At 40.3% G+C, this 25530-nt stretch overlaps 2 protein-coding genes across 2 annotated transcripts; one reads left to right on the top strand and one right to left on the bottom strand.

Annotated features, from left to right (window-relative positions):
- Nucleotides 1–582: 582 nt before the first annotated feature.
- Nucleotides 583–2361, top strand: otol1b (otolin 1b; the record flags this gene model as incomplete). Its single annotated transcript, XM_056756813.1, has 4 exons — nt 583–994; nt 1101–1190; nt 1306–1377; nt 1460–2361. Coding segments are annotated over 4 exons (1476 nt in total), but the record flags the coding sequence as incomplete, so codon positions are not given.
- A 5321-nt stretch (nt 2362–7682) lies between these two features.
- Nucleotides 7683–17975, bottom strand: rabgef1l (RAB guanine nucleotide exchange factor (GEF) 1, like). The gene is made up of 9 exons (XM_056757169.1): nt 17826–17975; nt 17226–17405; nt 16418–16554; nt 15598–15758; nt 15293–15374; nt 13248–13380; nt 13063–13154; nt 8817–9073; nt 7683–8738 (listed from the first exon to the last, which is right to left on the bottom strand). Exons 2-9 carry the CDS (start codon nt 17402–17404, stop codon nt 8361–8363), a joined length of 1419 nt encoding a protein of 472 aa, XP_056613147.1. The 5' UTR covers nt 17405; nt 17826–17975; the 3' UTR covers nt 7683–8360.
- Nucleotides 17976–25530: the final 7555 nt, after the last annotated feature.

Below are 25530 nucleotides of genomic sequence, written 5' to 3' on the forward strand. Positions count from 1 at the left end.
TTTTCTTTTGACCAAATGAATACAGACTGACATTGAAAAGGACTGTTAGACAGCGGTAGACCAAATCTGAGATCAGCCATCTAGGCGTTTTCTACAATACTGACAGCTCTAGCAATTGTTTCATGATTTAAATTTTTACACCATGGAAAATGCAGACCTCGGGGACCCCAATGATGGGTATGGCCATGCACGTAGGAACAATGTCACTATCAAAAGAAAGTGATACCTTGCCATATTTAGCTTTTAAACAGTATGAAAATATTGAAGCTTAAAATACTGTGTCATTCCAAAATGTGTCAAAACACAATTAACATGTGAATAGTTTTCTTCTGTTTTAACACAGCAACGGTCTGATATCAGACTGTTCCGTTCCATTTAATGGTTCAGACATTTGAAAGTAACACCCCTGTAAACGAGGTTTGTTAGCACAACAATAATGCAAGAACATGCGCTTAGTATGTAAGGTGAATTCAGGTAAAACTATTACTGATTTCACACTACAGTAGGAAACAGTATTTGTGTCTGCTCACTTGTGCAGAGCATGTATAATTCTGTGACTATTCACATTTCTTCTCTTTTCTCCACAGACAGAAAATGGGTGGGTTCCGCATATGCACTATTTTTGTAGCTGTAATATCATTGACATTCCCTGCCTCGTATGACACAATCAAGCCCACTCAGAGGCCAAAGTATCAATACACCAAGAAACCACCTCGAGAGGTGCCTCAAACTACTGTACATGTAGGCAAGCCTACAGTCACCGCACGGATTGTGGACTACACCAAAACAAGAGAGCGCTTCCCTGTGGCCATCACAGAGAGCATAACAGTTCCAGGAGACATCTATATAGACTATCCCTCAGACACCACTGCATTCCCCACCGCCGCAAAAGACAATTACACGCTAGACTACAATGAATGCTACTTCAACGTCTGTGAGTGCTGCCCTCCAGAGAAAGGAGCACAGGGGTTTAAAGGAGACACAGGTCTGCCAGGTTGGTGAGGCTAAGCCACTGATCTCTATTTTTATCAAATTGAGTTTTCTTTAGTGTTGGTACACAAACAATGGGTTCAGTAGGTGTGTTTTATGTCATGTTGCAGGTATACCTGGGGATAAGGGAGAACCTGGACCCAAAGGTGAACCAGGCCCATTCGGGCCGTCAGGGATTGCTGGGTCTAAAGGAGATAAAGGTTACTCTTTAAAAACACGTACTATGTGAAAATATTTGCCTCATTGTTTTCCTGTGATTGTGGAGGTGTCACCTGATGTATTTTCCCCTATATATATATATATATATTGAAACAGGAGATAGAGGCGAGCCAGGCAGCACGGGATTGACTGGATCTCCAGGAATCCAGGGAAAGGCCGGAGTGAAAGGTGGACTTTGTGTATTTGTGGATCTCAGTGAGAAAGTAAATGTATGCTTTATTAGAAACATGGAATATGTTTATCTCTACAGGTGAAATTGGTATTAAAGGTGAGAAGGGGGCTAGTGGTCTTCCAGGACTGAAAGGATCTAAAGGGGAAAAAGGAGAGCCAAATGTGAATGCATCAAAAGGCGAACAGGGCGATACCGGAAAAAGTGGGCCACTGGGACCCCGAGGCATGACTGGTGAAAAGGGTGAAAAAGGTGATAGAGGAGAATGTGGTTTACTTGGGGAGAGGGGCCAGAAAGGAGAACCAGGTGACCATGGACCACCAGGTGTACGTGGAGATCCTGGCCCATCTGGACAACATGGCATGCACGGTACTCCCGGAATACCTGGAGAGCGTGGAGAAGCAGGAATCCCTGGAGTAAAGGGAGAGCCAGGAGGACGTGGGCCAACAGGACTCAAAGGTATGAGAGGTCTGAGAGGAATGAGGGGCGATCGTGGTCTGCAAGGAAAGCGTGGTGACCAAGGCCTACGTGGAATAAAGGGCCAAACGGGACAAAGCGGTTTGAGACTGCGGTCTGCCTTTAGTATTGGCCTCTATCCTAGCAAGTCTTTTCCTCCATCAGGATATCCGGTTCGCTTCGACAAGGTCTTTTACAATGGCGAAAACCACTACGATATAGCCACAAGCAAATTCAACTGCACCTATTCAGGAGTTTATGTGTTCTCCTACCAGATCACAGTGAGGAACAAACCACTACGAGCTTCTCTGGTGGTCAATGGGGTGCGAAAGGTTCGCTCTAGGGACACTCTACACGGTCAAGACATTGACCAGGCATCCAACCTTGTGATATTGAAGCTGGATACCGGTGATCAGGTATGGGTGGAGACGCTAAGGGACTGGAATGGTGTGTACTCCAGCAGCGAGGATGACAGCACCTTTTCTGGCTTCTTACTCTATCCTGACGAACACCCTCTCCATGTTTAATACCAGGTGCAAGGTCATCTTTAGCTGACCTTTACACCAAATGGACATGGAAGGTTTGGGAATATATGGCTTAACTAACTGAATGCAGTTTGCTCTTTTCTATTTGTTTATATCTTCTTAATAGCTGTATGATCCCATATTGGTAACCACAACAAAAAAATATTTGATTCATATATAGATATTTATGTATAAAGATGTAGTTTGGGCCAAGTTAACACCTAAACTACATGACAATATAATAGTTATACAATGCATAGAGGGCCAAATATAAGAATCTCAAAATTAGGAATTAATTGATAATTGATTAGAATTGTAGTTTTTTACATACATTGCATTTTGTAATGCAATCATGACGTCCACCAGGGAGTCATCCAGAAGATCACGATCAGTTCACTCAATACTGCATTGTTTTTTTAAAGATGCTGTTTGTTTATTTGCAAGGTTATGCATACAAATCATTGAATATTATATATATAATTTTGTATGAAACCTAATATAAATCACAATGTAGGCTTTGGGTCGCTCAGTTCCTGAGCCCTTGTAATAAAATAAGGCAAGGATAATCATTCTGAATTACTTTTCTCGCCACAAGGTCCATTAACATTACGTTTAATGCTAATTCTTTCCTTCTTGTAGCTTTATATGGGACTTGATTAAAGGTTTCACAAATTCTCTGTACACAAAGTTAAAAATGGAGAGGTGATGAGCAGCATAATGTCTTTTGGAGTAGTCAAAAGTCGATAAGGCACCACACTGTATTTACGCCCTTGTTCCAGCTAAAAGTAAAAGTGGTAGTTTTGGAGAGAGGTAGGGCAGGCTGTGGCGAAAGTAAGGGATAATCCACGGTTAGCCTTGCATTGAAGGATTTGAATGCACAACGTGGAGGCCAAGAACCAGGCTTTCCGGAAGGTGGTTGCGCCCAGAACTGCTTTAAACCCGTTTTAACCCTCAATTACTTACAAATGTTGATCAAACTAACTGGAACTACCTGTGCATTTAGCCGTGTCATGTCCCGTCCAGCCATAGGCATCCCAGCCGACAATCCAGCCGGCGATCCAGCGGGCAGTCCAGCCGGTGATTCAGCCGGTGATTCAGCTGGCCTTCCAGCGGGTAACTCAACAGGTCTTCCAGCTAGTGACTCAGCTGGTCTCCTGCCGTGTCCAGCCGGCCTTCCAGACGGCATCAAGGCCTTGTCAGCCAGCCTTCCAGCCGGCGCCTAGTCCTTGTCTGCCGGCCTTCCAGTTGGCACCTAATGTCGATCCCAGTTTGTCCTTCCCATCCCTTATCCCCTTCCCATCCCTCATCCCCCTGCTACAAGAACGGTTCCCCTAGCTCTCCCCGTCATACCTCTCCACCCAGCTCTAGGAAGCATGCCCCAAGCCCCCTCTAAATCCCCACCTCCTGTCCCTTCAAGTTTAGTGTCCCCAAGTTTGCCCTACCCATTCACCCTCCCATTAATGTTTATCTTATTATCCAACCCCTTTGTTGTCATGTTAGCCCTGCCCCTAGTTTGTTCCATTATATGTTCCTGTATGTCGGTCTTGTCATGTGAAGTGTGCTTACTTGGAGAAACGCCTGGGGGATTTCTTTGTGGGGGGGTTATATCATGATCCTGCCTTTTCTTGTCATGATTTTCAGGCCTTGTGGTAGTATCATGACATACCCATGTGTCTTATGTGGAAAAGGGCATGGCATTGTTTTGATTTTGTAATGCCATGCTCTCTCTCCGGTGTCGCGTCCTTCAGATGGTGTATGTGTTTGAGGATGAGAACGGTGTCAGCCAGATGTGGTTCTTCATGTAGTGATATTTTATTTGAAGGTCTTCAGCATTTACATTCAGCCGCATCTCAAAATCTTGGTATGCACAAGCCTTCCAGCGACGACCTGACCAGAATCAACCACCAGCCGGGGAGTTTCCAACTTATCTGAGAAGAAACATTTCAAACACGGTTATGTTCCACTGACAGCACAGTTAACGGTGTCCCTTGCAAAAATAAGTAGGCTTTTGATATCAATTTTATTAATTATATGATTCAAGGTATATTTATAATTGTACTTTATGTGGTAAGTACCAGTATACTTGTTCTTGTTCAATACTACTCATGACTAATTTTGCCCATTTTTTTTAACTAGTGCATTTCAAGTGTAAGAGTAGCAAACTAAGAATACACAACATGTTTTTCTGAGAACCACATATCATATATTTCTGAGTATTATGCGTTCTTATTTTTAGATGAAAAGCAGTATACTAATAGTACTTTTAAGGCGCTGCCATGTTACTGCACTTATTCTAGAACAATGCAATGCAGTGTCACGATCAGCATGCAAATGCACTTGGATGTTTTAACATTTGCATGTTTTGCTGAAAATTTAATTATTTAATTTTTAAGATTCAGTGTTTACAGCATACCTCAGTTATGTTGACACAGAAATGAGAAAGACTGCATTTGTATGATGTTGAGGAAGTCGTACCGAGTACGTTTACAGGAACGGGAAGAGACTGGGCAGAGTGTAACTCGTATTTCTCCATCCATGAACCCTGCACCAGTAAACACCAGCATCCTCAGGAGTCCACTTACAAATAATAAATGAAGGTTTGCTGAGTAAATACTTATTATTTTTGAAATGTTACACCTTCATTAAAATGTACAGGACTCACTGCAGTGTAGCAGAATCATGATTCTTCAGCTGTGGCTCTTATGCCCTCATATATTCTCCATCTAATTCCACATTCTACATAAAAAACAAGGATTTTGCATACGCTCAATTCCGGAGAACGCAGCGAGCAACATAATGTGAGAACAACATCGTTCAGAAAAACTTAAGATCAACTCGATATTCAAAAACAGTGACATGAGACAAAAACACAGCAAGTGAACTTTAAAGATTTAAAGCTTAACAGGTTGATTGGATGATGAGAGATGAGATTTATCATTTCTTAGACATTTATGTTTTGTTGTTGAACGTTTGATTCATTTGATACTTTTGCACTTTAAAGGGTTCCACTTATACATAAAAATATAATTTGATAAAAAAGCACTCAAACATAGTCAAAACAACATAGTTGAATTCATTACATGATGGTTGAAAAAAATGCTTTTTTGGGGGGTTCTTTATCACATGCGAAACCGACATGTCTGTCATTTGTTAAGTAAAAATACCCCCACAAATGACCTACAATATTTAGTCATGTGCGAATCGGCATCTCTGTGGCTACAAGATTATATCCAAGCAGCTTGATGTTCCTGTAACAACAGTTGCAAATATCATCAAGATGTTTAAGGTCTATGAAATTGTAGCCAACCTCCCTGGGCGCGGCCGCAAGAGTAAAATCCACCCCAGATTGAACAAAAGGCTAGTGCGAATGGTAGAAAAAGAACCAAGGATAACTGCAAAAGAGATACATGCTGAACTTTCAATGTGAAGACACGTCAGTTTCTGATTGCAACTTTTGGAGCAAAATTGGGCTCAATGCAAGAAGAACATTTTGAAAGAAAAACCTAAAAAATCCAGACTTGGAATTTGTTATTTTCATATTCATAAAATTTGCTAATTCATATTGACAAGCCACATTCCTTCTGGGAGAATGTCCATTGGACAGATGAGTTTAAAATTTGAGCAAGTGAAATCAGCTCTATGTTTGCAGATTAAAAAAAATCAAGCTTTCAAAGAGGCGAACACCATACCTACAGTTAAATAGGAGAAGGTTGGGTTTTGGGGCTGCTTCTGGCAAAGGTTGCCTTGAATCTGTGCAGGGCACAATGAGATCTCAAGACTATCAAGGAATTCTGGAGCGAAACGTACTGCCCCGTGTCAGAAAGCTCAGTCTCAGTCGCAGCTCATGGGTCCTCCAACAGGATAATGACACAAAACACACAGCTAAAATCACCCAAGAATGGATAAGAACAAAACATTGGACTATTCTGAAGTGGCTTTCTATGGAACATCTATGGAAGAGCTGAATGACATTTTCATTTGTTTTATTATTTACAGTATTATGTTTAATAAAAAAATCAAAAGCAAAGTCAGTTTTCTATTAAATATGGAATAAACAATGGAGGATGTCAGTTTCAAATTATTTCTGAGGAAATTGTGAATTCTTCGTTTTTTTGTGGAGGATTACCAACAAATTTGAGCACGTCTGTACATCACTTTTATCAAGGTTGGAGATGAATGACCTTTATAGCAGCATGCGGCAAGAAACATTCTTCTGTAATGATATATCATTAAGCTAGACCTCTTAACTCAGCATGAAAAGGACGTAGCGATAGTCTTTCTTTCTGTATCGTGACATATACCTGAATGAAACTATTTCTGAAATGAGCAGAAATGTAGGGCGGGACTTGATTTCATCCACCAACAACTGATTGTTAAAAGGTGAGATGTGTCCGTCATTGCAGCCCCGCCCTAGTGTCATTCCTTGTGATCAGAAGTGAAGACAGGTCGTTTCAAGAGGCGGAGTAGCTTAATGTTTTTAATGAAAGATTATAAATGCAATTTTTTGTTTTTAAATAATGATGTGCACGGATAAATCATTTATAATGCATACTGTGTAAAACAATAAAACTGATCATTTTAAATTTCCTACCAACTTTAAGACATTTCCAAAGTCCAAAATTGCCATGTTACATAATACCTTGATATCATAACCAGGAGGATGCGTTCGAGACAACTCGGATTTGGGGTATTGCCGACCCCAATCCTGGAAGTGAACATCTGGAACGGTTATCCGACCTCTGAACTCGGGGCAGATCGATCAACAATCTATCCAGAAACTGTTTAGGAACAAATTCCTACGTTTGATTAGCAATCATATAAGGTTCTCTTGGCGTCTCATAGTGACATCACGTGGTAAACATACGAATGTGATGGGTGGTTGACTGGAACGGATTAAGGTCCGATGTGGGATATTTTACCTCATTATATCCTAAATTGTCTCGAATGCAGTATAAGTCAGCGAAATCAAGTAAAATAACAGGCATCGCTTGTCGTGTGAAAGAGCCACACGAAATTCAAACGTGAATTGAGTCTAAATCCCACGAGGTCCCACCAGATAATATAAACCCTGTGCCAACAGGACTTTAGACTCAAGTCACACAAAGTGGCACAACAAATGACTCATAAGCAACAGACAGATTTGACTTGAAATCAGATACTCTTGAACAACACAAATCAGCAAGATGTAAATGAATTTATACATAATATTTAATCAAACAAACCAACTGAAAATCTCCTAACACCCCAGTAAAGAAGGCCATATCTGCATACATGTGAGAAGTTCAATCATGACACTGACCGAATAAAATACAAGCTACGCCTCCTTTCTTTTAATTCTCTTCATTTAATGATTTAATTTCTCATATTTTAAATCACATTTATGGCTTCACACAATACAAATGGACAATGCACGCATGCAATAGTAACACACCTCTGCATACAACAAACAGTATGTTTCAAATAAATAACTCTCCAATTTATTCATAAATTTGATTTTCATACTGTAACTTCTTTTCCTTAAAAGTTATATAAACAGTAAATAAATATCATATATTATTCAACAATAACAAAGTTACTTTTCTTCTTCTCTTCATCGTGCTTTAAATCATTCAAGTGTAATAGCAAACCTTTACACTGCCCCATATCTGCGGTTTTAGCTATAATGCTGAAAATAATGATCAGCCAAGTAATGAAGATGCAAAGAGAATGTAAAAAAGTAACTGAGATTATTATAATCTCTATTATTAACGCCAATAAATTATACTGTGTATTTCAGTCACCTTTCTAAAGGCGAAATACTGTGCAAAAGATATATAAACCATACCCACTATAACACAAGAAATAGAATGAAGATCTACTCGGGAGTTTCATTTCTTTTGATGTTAGGGGAGAATCTGACATCAATCATATGAGAGATACTTGAGTGTTGTCAGTGTCTGAATTGAGAGTATCACATGTACAGAAACCCCTGATTGCTCACAGACGGAAATATAACTGCGGATCTAGCCAAACTTCTGTGGCTGTAGTGGAGGAGGCAGACTGTCGCCCTCGACATTATCAGAGTCAATAGTGAAGATGCTGGAGGTCTGTGTCCTCACAGGCGGCTCTTCCAAGACTCCAAACCCAGAGAGTACCTGTCCATCCTTCCACTGGATGAGATCAGTTTCAAGGTCACATCTCTCTTCCTTTCTCCGTTCCCGCCGAAGCCCTGATGGCATGCCAGCGCCGGGCTCTTCTGTGAAGCCATTCTGTGAGGAAGAAGCCCTGAGGCCCAGCGGGCGCTGTGGAGATTCCCCGCCGGTCATGTAGCGCTCAAAGTCTTCACAGCTCAGGTTCAGAGCCTGTGCATCCATCTTCTCGATGAACGCCACCGCGCAGCACTGAGAGAAAAACACAGACAGAACTGATGAAAGGCACGAAGAAAAAACAAAAGTAGGTTGTAAGAGGTGACGGCTTACCAGGTTAGTGAAGTAATACCCGTCCTCTCCGCTCATGAGACGGCTGGGCATACAGAAGCGTGTGACGTACTGGATGTTGGAGTGTAAGCGTGGTGGATTGGCCTTCAGGATGATGTAGACAAGAGTCGGTAGAAAATCATCTGCTGAGGCGGCAGCTTTTTGACTACACTGAACGGCTGTAAGGATGTGTTTGCTACACCTGGTGACACATGCCAGCTTCTCCTTTGGCACCCGTTTAGAGTCCATGTCGATCAGGTCTGTGAAATGAAAACCAAAAGTACAAGAAGTGATATATTTTTTTTTTCCAATTATTTATTAGTGGAGTTTGGGTTCCTCGCCACACGCCACAGGCTTGCACACCGGGAGACTGCTTTTATTAGATATTATTTAGCAGAATGATCTTGCTTGTTCTATAAACCCCATGCACTGTGCTCTGTTTTACATTTTCTGTGTTTTTTCAGTTTTTCTTATTTTCTCCTGTAAAGCTACTTTGGAACAATACACATGGTGAAAAGCACTATATAAATAACATTTATTTTAATTGAATTGATAGGGAGCGGACTAAAAAACAAGGTTTTAAAGTGCCCCGCGAGAGAAACGTGATAAGCATCCTGTAGAATAATGAAATCATATGACCTCATTGTCTTGCAATTGGCGAGATTTGCCACTTCAGTCGCAAGAGGAGTTGATTAAGGAGCCATCAAGTCGCATACCTGCTGCTAGCCATAGTGACATGTTTCCTTTCTAAAGCAAAAATGAGGTAGATTAGATGTATCCTTCATAGGGAAGTAACCATTCACCGTGAGTCGGTAAAAGAAACTATTATATTGTGTGCTGATTCAATTCAGTAGAGATGGTATTTTATGGAATTTATATAGAGTATATTATATGGAATCTGCCCAAACGTGCATGATGATAGCCACGTGTTGAAAATTGCCCCGTGAGGGAGCATTTATAGTCTGTGAGGGAGCATTTATAGTCTGCGAGCGAGCAGCACAGTATCCGCAAGCTGAAAAGAATCCTGAGCAAAAACTCAGTCCGTGAGCAGAGGCTTTGACGAGCGTGATTCTCTCAATGCTCTCGCAACTGCTTACTACCGAATGATTAGTTTATTATCTTTAAACTAGCTAGCTATGTGTTAGTATTTAGTGTTAGTAAGTGACATTTCGATTTCTCACATCGGTCAACAACAATTATGCTATATAATATAGGAGTAAAACTTAAATGTCATGTATGACCTATGTAAAAATGTACTATAATAATATAATTACATGTTTCCTGTAGTCATTAAATTTGAATTATCTTATATCTGTTTACTGGCATAACCAGTTTTAATATTTTCAAAACAACTAAAGCAAAACAACTAAATTATTTAAATTAAATTTTAGAGAGTACATCAAATTGAAATTTATAATAACTTGTGCTCTGAGTTATACGGTTGTGCCATTTATTAATTCTAATTTTTAACAATTTCATGAAAATTATTAAGCAATTATGAATACACATACCAAAGTATTTGTTTCTAACTTCCTGTCAAGATTCCAAATATGTAGATCTAAAGCCAAGGGCATACATTACACTGTAACGTCTTGGTTACGGATGTAACCTCAGTTCCCTGATGGAGGGAACGAGACGTTGTGTTGAACCGACAGATGGGGTTCGCCCTTGAGAATCTATCAACTTCTGACTAGTTTAGAAAAGGCCAATGAAATTGGCAAATTAAATTTGCATGCCAGACTCCGCCCGCAGACATCCGGGGATAAAAATGGAGAAGGCGTGCTGCATTCATTCATCTTTGGGAAGAGTGGTCTTAGACCTTTCTCGACTGCTGCAGCAGGCGGCAGGCGTTGTGGCAAGGTGGGAACCAGTCATGAGGATGCAACAGATGGGGGGTTACAACGTCTGGAGCACTAGGTTTTGTTAGAGATATGCGTAGATAACTCCGCTGGTAACCGGCCTAATGGGGCAGGGCTGGTCTGCGCAGCTCGCTCGAAGGAGGTCCTCAGTGATGGATGGAATGCCTTTTCTTCACCCAGTGGGGGAAGAAAGGAGGCAAAAATAGCACGCTGACCCACCTAGGAGGGGGGGAAGGTGCTTTCGCAGGAATATGCCCTACCGGCCGCTGGTCCTACCTGATGCTCTGCAAGACTCGAGTTGACACCGGTTTTACGCGGAGACTGTGGAACCTCGCGAAGGTGGTCTGCCAGAGAGGCGCCCTGAGCCAGTGCCTGCGTGGTGGCTATACTCGGGTGGAGAGAGCTCTCACTGTCAGTGGGCACGGGCGATCTTGGGATCGGTACGCCGTAGTGACGGTGTCCACAATCCAGTGCGCCAATCTCTGTTTTGAGACAGCCCTCCTCTTCTGCTGACCTCCCTAACAGACAAAGAGCTGCTCAGAGCTCCTGAAGCTCTGTGTGCAGTCTAAGTAGAGGCGCAATGCGCGTACTGGACAAAACAAAGATGGGGTTGAGTCTTCCTTCCCGGTGGGAAACACCTCCAAGTTCACCATCTGGTCTCTAACGGGGAGTGGTGGGAACTTTGGGCACGTAGCTGGGCCAGGACTCAGGATCACGTGACAATCACCGGGCCCGAGTTCTAGGAAATCTGTGAACACAGTGACTGCTTGTAGGTCCTCTACCCTCTTGACAAATGTGAGCGTCATCAGGAGAGCCGCCTTTGTCGTGGGGTGAGAAAGAACCGCATCTCCGAGGGGCTAGGACCACATCTGGGTCGCAAAAGGGTATGGAGTGCGGATGAGGCTTGGTTGAGCTTGTGTGTTAAAGAAGTTAAAGCTTGTTAAATATTTGCTTTTTGTGTCATAGCAAAAATAAATGTGCTAATTGTATTGCCTTTACAGCCAGATGTTGTGATAACGGTGTTAAGAGTTTAGAAAAAATAAAAAAAGTATCGGAAAAATTGTTACATCAATTGTTATACCTATAAAGCCCTACATGGTCTAGTGCCGCAGTATTTGAGTGGACTTCTATTGTATTACAATCCTCCAAGTGCATTACGCTCTCAGGCGTCCTGTCAGTTGGTAATACCTAGAATTTCAAAATCAAGTGCAGGTGGATGATCCTTTTCTTATCTAGCGCCTAAACTTTGGAATATTCTTCCCTGCACTGTCCTGGAGGCAGACACACTCTGTCAATTTAAATCTAGACTAAAGACACATCTTTTTAATCTTGCATACACTACACTTCCATAATATTAATCCTCAGAGGATTTAGGCTGCATTATTTAGATCAACCGGAACCAGGAACACATCCAACAACAAAATGATGTACTTGTTGCATCAAAGAGTGCAGAACAGTACTCTACTCTCAGCCAGTCTTGTCTTTTTGTTCCAAGGTTACCGCAGGATGTAGTTCATGCCCAGACCTGATGGCAGAGCTGAGAATGGGAAGCGGTGACCTGACAAGAGCTGAGATGATATAGCTGGATACAGGACGCGGAGAGTTGACACGATTTCACTACAAAATTTCAAATGCTATTAGATTGTTAATGATAATCTTAAATCTATAATTTAGCTTATTAGTATGTTTTTTATTTATTTTATATTTAGCCTTGTTGTGCAAGCACTGTTGAGCTTGTGCAGAGGCAGCAGCTTTTGCCAGAGGGGAACTGGAATCCCCTGGTTGGGCCTGGGTTCTCCTGAGGTTTTTTTTCTCGATTGGAGTTTTGGGTTCCTCGCCACCGTTTGCATATTGTTTTGCACTATTTGCCGGGCCGGAGGGGGCTGCTTTAGAATTCAGAAGTTTTACATAATTAATATTGCATACAGGAATTTATAGTCCGTTTAATATTTGACCTGTGGTTCTCTCTGCTTTATCTCAAATGTGTGCTTTTACTGTGCGTGTGTGTTTGCGTGTGAGCGTCTATGTCAATGTGTGTAAGTATGTATGCATATTCTGTGTGTGGAGCATTTGTATGTCTGTCTTTTGTGTTTTCACCTTTTTCTTGTTTTTATAGGTATATGACCTTAGTTGTTTTACTTATAGTCGATGTGTCTCATGTACATGTGCTTTGTAACAATGAAAATTGTAAAAAGCGCTATATAAATAAAGTTGAGTTGAGAATTGTAAAAAACTGTAAGATCAAACTAAAAGTTGTAATTAACATAAAGGAAAACAGGTAGAAAGTTAATATTTGATCATTTAATAAAAAATTGTGACAATATCTATAGCATAAAAAAAGCATCAGAAATTGTCATGTCGTGTGTCAGTATTTTTAATCACGTCAGTACCTGTCATGGCTCTCTCCACACTGTCTGAAACTTTTGGAAGCTTCTCATCTACCGGCACACACAACATCTCAATAGACACCCAGTGCAAAGCACTAAAACACATACACAAAAGTCAGCGGTAACGCATGTTAGCTAACAAGAGAAAGATCATCTGTCATTACTTGATGGTTTTAGCATGTACACACCCGATTCTCTTCTGCATGGCCAGATCCTTCTTCTTATCATCTGTGTGTTCAGGACAGAAGAGCTGTTCATACAGACGACCCATCACATAACGCTCAACCTCACCCATCACCATCTCACGCTGATCAGACGACCCTGAAACATGAACCACTAGTGTTTTTCTACTGAGAGCATGATAGATTTTAACCTCACACGCACAGAACGCTGCAGTCTATTTTTATTACAGACTTTTTTTCTGTTAGTAAACATATGGGCAGACCATATCCGGAGGCAGAAAAATTCCCCTGACCCATGTACTATCTCTAGCTAGAATGTTTGGTTAGCTTGTTTTGGACAATGACGGTAGATAATCAGATTTCATTTGAATAGGTGATGTTGCTCATTGTCCGGGACCGTGATTGTTGATAAAAAAAAGTTGCCATCCTACGCCAGCGTTTTTTAACATTTTCACCCAACTTTAATGGCTCACAGTAAATCAAAGAATATACGGACAAACATATGTCAAATGAAAGAACAGAGTCTCAACTTTTAAACAAAAGAAACCGTATTCTTCTATCTTCATTTGTTCATTTTTTATCACTCCGTAGATGTGGGTAGGTTTCTTCAAAAATGCATAATTTTGATTAAACAGCTGAGATAATGAATGTTTTTTGTCAAAGATTACGCCCAGATTACACTCAGAACAATCATTAAAAACCGCTAAAACATATACGCTCTCCTGCTGTACAACAGTACAAACACTGATTGCCGTAAAAACTCGTCTTTGGCGGCGAACCGCTTTTTTTAAATGACGAGATAACTCTATGGCAGTGAAAGAGTTAAGCGCTTGTCGTTGACAAGTTATAACGTTACACACACAACATGAAAGCATAACTAGTAAGCTGTGAATGATTTTTCAGCCTAAGGACGATTGATTTAAGACGTTCAAAACTAAACTAACCTGCAGTGTAAGCCCCTGTTCATTAGCAAAACAAACATCTTGCCGCAGCAAAACATATTAATGCACATAATGTAATAACATTCATACAGTTAAACTCCAAGTGTCCATCTGCACTTATATACAGTAAGTTTAACACTGGCTTTTAATGTTCTATTTAGCCTGTGACTGATTTAGCTCCCTTCGCTATCATATGCTGACGTTATCCTCATATTTATATGGTACATTTACGTCAATTCAGACTGTTGATAAATATTACTTACATCGGCAGTTTTGACTCGTTCAATCGATCTCAATTCCTCTTGAAGAAAAACTGTGCTTGTACTGTCCCAGGTTGAAAAAGCACTTTGGCTTGAAGTGATTCACGCAAACAGTCAGGTTTTTACTAATGGTTTCTAAGGGATTTCCTCTAAAAATAAAATAAATCCACCATTGTCTCTTCCTAGGTTTGGACTCAGTGCAGCGACTTAATTGCATGTTGTCCATGAACTTTAGCCATGGTGTCACATACAGCGCTGTCGCTAGTGAAAACAACAATGGCGGAGCGCGGTGGGTGGAACTCTGTAGAATAAGGGGCGGTAACATTATAATAAAATCCGCTTTGAACTTCACAACCGGAGCCAAATCTGAACGGCTCGATTTCTCACATGCTTCCCGGGAAAAGCACACCAAAACAAACTTACTGGGTTCTTATTTTTCAAGTTTTCTGGGTTGCTAGATGCACTGGGGACCCAATTATAGCACTTAAACACAAAAAAAGTGGGGTTTTCATATGATGTCACCTTTAAGCGATATCAAGCATTTTTGACGATCGATTGTGTCCAGTCTGATTTTATCGTGTTTAACTACAGCTGTCGTCATGTTAAAATGTTAGATTAGCGCCTGTACTTCATCGGTTCTGACACTCCACAAAACAGTAAGACTGCAAAACAGCAAAAACTCTTTAGATCACAGACTCTGTGCTGGTTTGTATTGGCTGCCTTTGTTTCGCTTTCAGCCAATGCGTGAGGTAATTGTGACATCGGCACTACATGAGTCTCTACATAATCAGTTAAAAACTAGGCGTTTAAATAAAGAGATTGATTTCTTAACTTTATCTTGCATGTTTACCTTTCAAGTTGGTGTGCAGATACTCTGACATGTTTTGATAGAAGTCCTGCACCGATTCTGAGAAATCTTCACAAACCAAGACCTAAGGCACAAAGCAAACACACAATCATCAATAATCTGATTTGAGCTCCCATCCTCTGTATTCTGTAAATACAGCCGTAACCTGTAGCATTTAAGTCATCTTAAAGATATTTGAGAACATATGCCAGACCGTGTTCTTTCAGAAAACAGAAACCAACAAGTGCTTCTGTAACGCTAATGAAATGCAATGTTGAAGCTGACATATAAGTTCTGTTCTTTATCACCTTTTTATGTGCAATATTTTCTGTGAAGGCATGACACCTTTTGAAGATGTCATACGCAGGTTTTGGCAGGGTCTTCAGAAAGTCGACAAAGTGTTGTGTCACATGATCACACTCAACGCTGGGCTGCTTACTGATTGAAGAACTCCTGGAACCTGCAGCATCTGTCAAACATTTACACAAGACACACTGTTATCAATCTTCTAGCACATTTACATTCACTTTCCTGAAAAAGGCGACGGACAAATGAGAGAACGCTCAACATACCTCCTTAAATTTCAACAATATAGTTATGTTTACATAGAGGAATAGTAGTGAGGCTACGGGAGAAGTTTATGTAAATCTACTGCCTGTTCATCAGTGTGAAAGGATTTTGGATGCTAAGGTTCACGATAAAAACAGAAGTGTGTGCAATGTTTCTGGAATACACCCTGGAAAAACTTTAACTGCTTATGTTGCATCGCACTTCCAGTTAACTTCTAGTGAATTGGTCAAGAAAGGTTGTATTCTGAGTTTGTGTATTTTGACGCAATAAAATAAAAGGTTAAGCTCAATCAAAAATTTAAACTATAACTATTATATATCGGCCCTTGTGGCCTTCTGAAACAAAAATGTGGTTAATGTTATTGACCTCACAAATAAGAACATTACCTTACAGGATTCACATATGCAGCGTGAAACGAGAAACAAGATAACCCATGATTATGCTGACCACAGATTTATCACAAACTGACCCTGGGTTAACAAAAAGCACTTCACTTGGCAGATTTCCATCAAGAGTTTAATACATTTCATATTTGACCACTCTTTTCCAAGTGTGTACCTCTCCTCGCAGGTGTTTTGGGAGCTGAGGCAAAAAGTCTCTTCACCATGGGCACGGTTTTGGATGATGTGCTGGTGGTCTGTGTTTGCGCCCCCTGGTGGCCGCTGGCGTACGCTGCCTCTTCTTCCCTCTGTAATCTGACACACACAAACACAGCATGAAAGTAAAAATCATAGTTTTGCCATATATGATTTTACACAATCTCAAAACCTCGTAACTTTACATTTTAAGCCTCATGGATTTGAACGTATGCACATCACTGTTTCATAATGCAGTTAAGAGGACATCATAACATCTTTGATTAAATACAATTATTAGTTTGATTTCAGTCAACGTCAAGCGAGTGTAGCTATTTATAATTTTTTTCATACGATTGTATTCATCAGTGTTGTTCATGTGTAAACATCAAAATGACCTTTTTGAAAGAACTTAAGCACAGTTTTTAAGCACATGTTTCCCAGAAAATATATATCTTTCTAAAATGTGTGTGGTGTTGTCCTTCCATTTCTTTGAAATGTTCTTGTGCTTTTTGTAAAGGTGACAGCTAATCATCACGTGGACTGTCTGCGGTAAACGCTAGTTTGTTTCTATTAATTTAACCCCACCATGCTTTCACAGTTTATTGATATGAAAACACATGCGTTTGAATGCAATTACATTCTGATTACCTAAAGGGCAAAAGTGTGTGAATATGAAACAATTTTTTGATTTGAAATACTTTTGATGAAATCAATTTAATAGTGATTACACGCAGGGAAAATCATATGATTACCCTTAAATATTATGAATAAAAATGTGTCTCTCTCACCTCTCAGCCAAAGCTCGATCATCCTCAATCTGTTTATTTTTGGCACAGTGATTTTCTTCATGCCAGCATTTGGAACAGAGACCCTCCCAGACAGTGTTACCGTAGAAGCCGCATCCTCTCTTACACATCAGATCTGACTGCTGGATGCTGATGCCCCTGCGCTCCACACCAGAGTTCATGCTTCACCAAACAAACACATCACAGATAAACATAGCTTCATCAGTGGCCTGGATTAAAAACAAGAGTGGCAAAAATCTATATAAAATATTTTAATGAGAAAAGGTGTCACACTTTTACTGTGGAAAATGTTTATCATTTACTGACAGAGTACGAACACACGTAAAATATAAGCAGAAGCTTTGCTTTCCCATCACAATGTCATGACATGTTTCTACATCAGACTTTCACGTCACTCACAGAGAAGAACTCAATGTCCTACTGTGACGTTATAGAAAAGCACATCATCAAATATCATGACTGTAACAGCGAGTCCTTCGTATTAAGAGTTTAACGTCTTCCGTTAAATGATCGTCTGTTTCATTTGACATCGTTTTTGATCAGATAACGTAAGTTGTGTCTGTAAAAATGAAAACGTGTTACCTGACAAACAGACAACTGTCCAAACGAGTTTAATATGTGAAACTGGTATATCTTAGGTGTGTAGTGTAAAAAGAAATCATCAGCTAGTAATCGCTAGCCACTAGATGTTTGTGTTGATGACGGAAGTTCTCTTGCACACCGGAAGTGCCGTCATATGCACCGTACACATTCTGACTGACAAGCGTCAAAATAAAAGTCCTTCTTTTAGTTGTGTGTCATCATTGTTATATATTTATTATAAATGATTTATCCGTGCACGCCATTATTATTATTTTAATTAATTTGCACTTGCAATCTTTAATAAAAAAACGTTAAACTCCTCTACCCCTCTCATCAACAACTCTTCACCACATGACGTCAACATTGTTTTCTAATTTCAGAAGCCGTTTCACTTTTATACACGTCACGATGCGGAAAAGAAGTCAATCGCAACTGCCATTTCATGGTGAGTTTTTGGAGCAATGTAGAGATTGGAGTGGCATCTAGCGGTGAGATTGAGAATTGCAGCCAAAGGCTCACTCCACCCCTCCCTTTGGAAGCACTATAGCAGCTTTAACAGGACATAGATGTGGTCACAGTTTTGCTTCTTTGTCGAAGGAGATAACGTATTTCAGGGCACCAGACAAAAAAGTGGTAAGAGCATTGCGTTAACAACGCAAGGTTGTGGGTTCGATCCCAGGGGATTGCAAATACCTATGTAAAATGTATAGGATAAAGCAATGTAAGTCGCTTTGGATAAAAGCATCTGCCAAATGCCTAAATGTAAATGTAAAATAAATAAATTAAGCCATTTGCTCCTATAGGGGGTGCAAGTGCCAAATATTTTTTGAAGAGCCACATAACATTCACCATTCACATAACTCACCCTCATGTCATTTCATACCTTTATAAATTACTTCGTTCTTATGAACACAGAGAAAGATATTTGGAAGAATGTTAGCAATTTTCAAATCTGTGACATCTGTGACTGCCATTGTAGGAATAATGAAATTGTATTCAAAGGTTCCCCCAAAACTGTTTGTGTTCATAAATTCTTCAAAATATCTCACTATGTGTTCAACGGAAAAACAAAATTTACAATATTTATGTTTATGTAGCATAACTGAAAATGTCTGAAATTCTTACAAATATCTTCTTGTTTTTATCAGCTCAATAAAATTTCTATAGGTTCGAAACAACCTGAGGGAGAGTTCAATGTTTGAAGTGAGGGTAGAGTGTACCAAGGTCTGAAGTGCTGAGAATTGTTTGCCGATGAATGATGTTCATCATTCCTCCGCAGTCCTCCGCAGTTAAAGATGAAGTGGGCGGGGGAGGAATGGGGCAAAGAAGAGAGTTAAATGTCTTATAGACAGTTAAACACACAAACAGACACATGCGTGCACGCACGCACACACACACACACACACACAACATACATGTGCTTAACTCATGAACAACCCATCTGCGTCACAAATATATAAACAGACACACACAAAAGATAGAAGAAGGTAACATATAATGCAGACTTTAAATTCCTATATATAGAGAGTAGGTAATAATTTATATCTTAATATTACTTTAAACTACATTTTGTCAGGACCCGCTGCTTAGCAGAAAAAATGCAAACAGTGGCGAGAAACTAAATCCAGACCCAACCAGGTGCACCAGTTCCCCTCTTGCAATCCTGCTGCATCTCTACAATAGTGACGGGTCGTTCGTGAACGATTCGTTCATTTTGAACGAATCTTAAATGTGACTCGGGAAGAACGAGTCGTCATGGGACGTGATTCGTTCAGTCGCTCATGCGCATTGTGCAACATGCTCCGGACGTTTAACAAATGCAATCAGAGCCGGAAAGAGAATTGATTAGTTCACCTCTCTAGTCTTCGGGTTCGAGTCGTTCGTTCATCACGTGACATCCCTGAACGCTAAAAAAATGCTGTCAGAGCCGGAAAGAGAATTGATTAGTTCACCTCTCGAGTCTTCGGGTTCGAGTCGTTCGTTCATCACGTGACATCCCTGAACGCTAAACAAATGCTGTCAGAGCCGGAAAGAGAATTGATTAGTTCACCTCCCGAGTCTTTGGGTTTGAGTCGTTTGTTCATAACGTGACATCCCTGAACGCTAAACAAATGCAATCAGAGCCGGAAAGAGAATTGATTAGTTCACCTCTCGAGTCTTCGGGTTCGAGTCGTTCAGTCTTTTGTAATGTGACAGCTTTGGACAGATAAATTAGCTAATTTACAACCTTCCTAACAAACGGGTGCATAGCCTAGCCCTAGTGTTTGTCTATTGATAGACAAATACAGTGAAATTACAAATTAATCAAGATAAGAGGTGAGGTGAGCTATTCACAGACTAAATACCAAGGTAAACAAGTAATTAATATTTTCTGTTTATTATAGCATTATAGTTTTGTATTGGTTGTAATGTGATCAACGTTTGCCTAAGTAGTAGATTTGTTAGGAAAGTGACATGTAACATTTTAATTATACTTTGCTAAAATGAACGAAAGGAACGATATGACTCGAAAAAAGATTCGTTCATTTTGCTGAACGAGACTCAAAGGTCCGAGTCAATAAAATGATCCGAACTTCACATCACTACTCTACAAGCTTGACCCTAACCCTAACCCCTAACCCTAACCAGTTAATTAGAAAGAAAATAAGCAACATAAAGGAAAACTATACTGAACCAAATTATAAATGCAACCCTTTTATTTTGCCCCCATTTTTCATGAGCTGAACTCAAAGGCTTTTTCTATGTACACCACAGGCCTCTTTCCCTCAAATATTGTTCACAAATCTGTCTAAATCTGTGTTAGTGAGCCCTTCTCCTTTGCCGGAGATCCATCCGCTTTGTAGATGGGGCATATCAAGATGCTGATTAGACATCATGATTATTGCAGAGGTGTGCCTTAGGCTGGCCACAATAAAAGGCTACTCTAAAATGTGCTCTAATATGTGGATAGTTGCAGGAATTGGAACATGAACTGGGATGTGTTCAGCTCCCAGGAATTGTGATCACTTCCTTGCAACATGGGGCCGTGCATTATCATGCTTCAACATGAGGTGATGGTCTTGGATGAATGGCACAGCAATAGGCCTCAGGATCTTGTCACGGTATCTCTGTGCATTCAAAATGCCATCAATAAAATACACCTGTGTTCGTTTGTCCATAACATTCGCCTGCCCATACAATAATTGAGTTGACTCTACCTTGGGAAGAGGACATTAACAAAGCATTTGAAAGAAAGAATCTCCGGAATGCCAACTTGGCAGTGGAGGCTGAAGATCATAGATGTACAGTGAAAGTGTTCCCATTCGAAGTGGGCGGCAGGGGCTATGTTTCCAATTCCACTAGAAGGCTGCTTAAGAAAGTGGGGATCAAAGGACAGGCCCAATTGACTGTAGTCAAAGAACTTGCCACTGTCACTGAAAGAAACAGTCACTGGCTGTGGTTGAATCGAAAGGACGCAATATGGGCTGCCAAGTAATAAAAGGGTGTTGTTTTGTATTGTTATGCCATACGGGACCAGGGGCACTGAGCTTGCATTGACGGAGCCAGCGGGGCCATAACAGCCTTAGCCAATGGGTTGGCGCATATGGTTGCGTTGATTTTGGTAATGTGTCGTAATGGTATGCCATACGAGACCGTGGGAACTGAGCACGCATTAACGGTTTGGCTAGTTGTGGCCTAATGGTGAGAGAGTCGGATTCGTGACCAGAAGTTTGCTGGTTCGATTCTCAGGGCCAGCGGGTAACAACTGTGGTGTCTTTGAGCTGCAGTGATAGCTGCCCACTGCTTCTGGTGTATATGTTTTCATGACTCACAGTTCACTAGTCACTGGACGGGTTAAGGTCACCATAGCTGACAAATAGGTCAATCTCAGAGGACAGGTCCAGTGGAGTATAATCAAGAACTGTCCGGTGGTGCAGAAAGAAGAAGCCAATGGCTGTGGTTAAGACGGATGGACACAGCCTGGGCTGCCATATAACCTTATAACAATGCGATACACACCCAGGTCTGATCAACCTGCGGTGGGCCTCCCTTGGCTGAGGGTGTCTTGTGATTTCTTGACTGCTTCCCCCTGCATAAGGCATGGGAAATGTCCTTTTGGGCAATTCAACTGCTGTGAAATAGTGTTATTGTAGCACCTAGTCCTGTTAAGCAAATCTTTTCAAGTACTTTAGAAATGATTAGAAAAAGATTTGAGATCTATATTTAACATTAACATTCTCTGGGATCATGTTGAGGGTTTTTGATAAGGGGCCTAATAACAGCCACCTTATACGCTTTCCGGACATATCCTAATGACAGAGATAAGTTAATAATACTGAGCAGAGGATCTATAATTTCACGGAGCGTATAGCATTTTCAAATCCACATTGAAAATGACTCACAGAATAAGCAGACTTGTCATGTGCACAATTAACTGCAAAACTCAAATGTTGTATTTCCAAACGTGGACCAAACTTCTCACAGATGACTTTTAGACTAAGCTTTCTAGAGGCTTTCACATTGTTTGTATTGACATTAGTTTGCTGATAGAAGTAAGGGTCTCTTGATTTTACCAAGAGGTTCATGTCCAAAATCATTTTGACCCTGGGACAACATTTATATCAACCAATTTCAGATTTTTTTTTTCACTTTTCATGTCCCTCTGATTTTAGGGGTAAGTTATGGTTAAGATTGGGGTTTGGTGTGGGTTTAGGTATTATTTGTAAAAAATGTTGTCCTTAGGTCAACAAAATATGTTGCCCTGAGGACATCAACCACTTGGCAAAATCAGGTCAAGCTAGAAGTAAGGTCTTTGTGGTCTGACTCTCAACTCATTGGTTTCTTTGGCTGTTGTTTTGTATTGTAGGTAAACCTCTACTGTCCCTTCTGAGATTCAGAGACATTAATAGATCGACTAATTCTTTATTGCAACACACTTTGGATAAAAAAACAAGCCAGCTAAATAAATACGTACAGGATTGATGCATCACTGTTTCCTTTCCTTTACAACATGGCTGGTTTCAGGTAATATGAATTTTGTAATAATTTAACCACATCATTTTAGAAAAAACATTCACCATTTACTTTTGAAAGAGAGATACTGTTAAAAACTAATGTATACTACAATTGTGTATAATTTTGTTATATTAATAATACAATTGCAAACGTTCCTTAAATATGAATATAAAACCAACCCTTATTTTAGGAAGATACCTAAACTGTTTTTTCAATATAAAGACAGAGTTTAGGAAGTATTGCATTTTGTTTTGTTCAGTTTTTTTTTGTCATTGCTTTGCTGATTCCTGCAAAACACGTGACACAATGAAAGTGAAACTAAACACAACAGTTATCAGACAGAATCTAAACCGGAAAGTTGAGCTTCAGAAGTGCATTAGCTGTGTGTGTGTGTGCGGACTTGGTTTTTATATGTTAGTGGGGACCTAAACCTGGAGGCAAACCAACTCATTGGGACCTGTGTCACTGTGGGGACAAAAATTGAGGTCCCGATTAGCACAAAAGCTTATACATCTTATCATGCATGTGTGTGTGTGTGTGTGTGTGTGTACGTGCATGTGCGTGCGTGCTCTTGTGTGTTTGTTTTCACACAGTCTCCAGAATACGATGCATAGCTATACATTCACATTTCATTTTGTTTTCATTCTTTAAAAAGACTAAATCATGCTGGTTTGACGTTTGTGCCTATTCAAATGTAATATGTGAATTAGCCTATACTTGCTTTTGCTCTTACTATGACCATGCATGTATTTCATGAGTCTTTTACTTGAGCTTATATGTTACAAATGTAAACAATATCTTAGCTGGTTTGAACTCTCACATTTTTAATTGAAGAAAAAGACACTTTCAGAAAAATGAAAATTATTATATAGCTCTGGCTATGTGAGAATTGAATGAGAGACTTGTTGTTCGAATGAATCCTTTCTATGCATCACATATCGACATGGCGATTCTTTCATTATACTGAACATACAGTTGTGTTCAAAATTATTAAACCCCCAATGCTGTTAATGGTTTTAGGGAATTTAGTGTACATTTGAAATTGTATTCAGAATGAAATCCTACAAGGACTTCTTAAAGAACCATATGCAACTAAAATGACATCAATTAGATTTGTAATACAGTAGTAAATGTTTCTTTTGTGAATTCTTCATTGACATAATTATTCAACCCCTTAAAGACTACACTCTGAAGAACAGAGGTTCAATGAAGTGTTTTCAATCAGGTATTGAAAACACCTGTGGATATCAGGGAGCAGCAATAAAGCCTAATAAGCACCAATTAGGCAGCTTTAAAATGAGTGTGATACTCAGCTCCTTCTAGACATTTACTGGTGTGGTTACAAACATGGTGAGGTCAAGAGAATGGTCCAGGAAGACAAGAGAACAGGTGATTACTCTTCACAGGAAGGGCAATGGCAATAAGAATATTGCAAAGATGTTAAACATACCAAGAGACACCATAGGAAGCATCATTCGCAAATTCAAGGCAAAGGGCACTGTTGAAACGCTACCTGGTCGTGGCAGAAAGAAGATGCTGACTTCGACTGCTGTGCGCTACCTGAAGCGTAGAGTGGAGAAAAGTCCCCGTGTGACTGCTGAGGAACTGAGAAAAGATTTGTCAGATGTGGGTACTGAAGTCTCTGCTCAGACAATACGGCGCACCCTTCGTAATGAAGGCCTCCATGCCAGAACTCCCAGGCGCACCCCCTTGCTGTCCCCAAAGAATAAGAAGAGTCGACTGCAGTATGCCAAAAGTCATGTGGATAAACCACAGAAGTTTTGGGATAGTGTTCTGTTGACTGATGAAACAAAATTAGAACTGTTTGGGCCCATGGATCAACGCTATGTTTGGAGGAGGAAGAACAAGGCCTATGAAGAAAAGAACACCTTGCCTACTGTGAAGCATGGCGGGGGGTCAATCATGCTTTGGGGCTGTTTTGCTTTTGCAGGTACTGGGAAGCTTCAGCGTGTGCAAGGTACCATGAATTCTCTTCAGTACCAGGAGATATTGGATGACAATGTGATGCAGTCCGTCACAAACCTGAGGCTTGGAAGACGTTGGACCTTTCAACAGGACAATGATCCCAAGCATACCTCCAAGTCCACTAGAGCATGGTTGCAGATTAAAGGCTGGAACATTTTGAAGTGGCCATCGCAGTCACCAGACTTAAATCCGATTGAGAACCTCTGGTGGGACTTAAAGAAAGCAGTTGCAATGCGCAAGCCTAAGAATGTGACTGAACTGGAGGCTTTTGCCCATGATGAATGGACGAAGATACCCGTAGATCGCTGCAAGACACTTGTGTCAAGCTATGCTTCACGTTTAAAAGCTGTTATAACTGCAAAAGGATGTTGTACTAAGTACTAAGATTGAATGTCACTTGGGGGTAGAATAAAACTGATAATGATGTGAGCTCAGAAAAGACATTTGTGGTTATTTCATTATAAATGTTATGTTATATTTGTCTGACCTACACGTGCCTCTTTGATTTAATTGTAAGCAGGATGACTGAATGATCATAATCAATGTCAAACCGACCAAAACAATCAATTTCAGTGGGGGTTGAATAATTTTGAACACAACTGTAATAAGCATTACTTTCATATGTCATACAATGCAACAAGGGCTCTCGGGTGCACACGCTAATGGGTTTTCGATACAAGCTGTTCACAAACTGGCAATAAAAAAGTGATTTATACACAACAAC

This window comes from Triplophysa dalaica, chromosome 9 (genome assembly GCF_015846415.1).
Source record: "Triplophysa dalaica isolate WHDGS20190420 chromosome 9, ASM1584641v1, whole genome shotgun sequence".
Taxonomy (NCBI): Eukaryota; Metazoa; Chordata; class Actinopteri; order Cypriniformes; family Nemacheilidae; genus Triplophysa; species Triplophysa dalaica.

What these genes read in the sequence shown, in the direction of transcription:
- rabgef1l (XM_056757169.1), bottom strand. Translation starts at nt 17,404, where the DNA reads ATGAACTCTGGTGTGGAGCGCAGGGGCATCAGCATCCAGCAGTCAGAT. An exon ending in TCTGCACACCAACTTGAAAG is followed by an intron (nt 13,381 to 15,292) that starts GTAAACATGCAA and finishes TTCATGTTTCAG; the next exon opens with GGTCGTCTGATCAGCGTGAG. An exon ending in GGTATTACTTCACTAACCTG is followed by an intron (nt 8,739 to 8,816) that starts GTAAGCCGTCAC and finishes TTTTTCTCTCAG; the next exon opens with TGCTGCGCGGTGGCGTTCAT.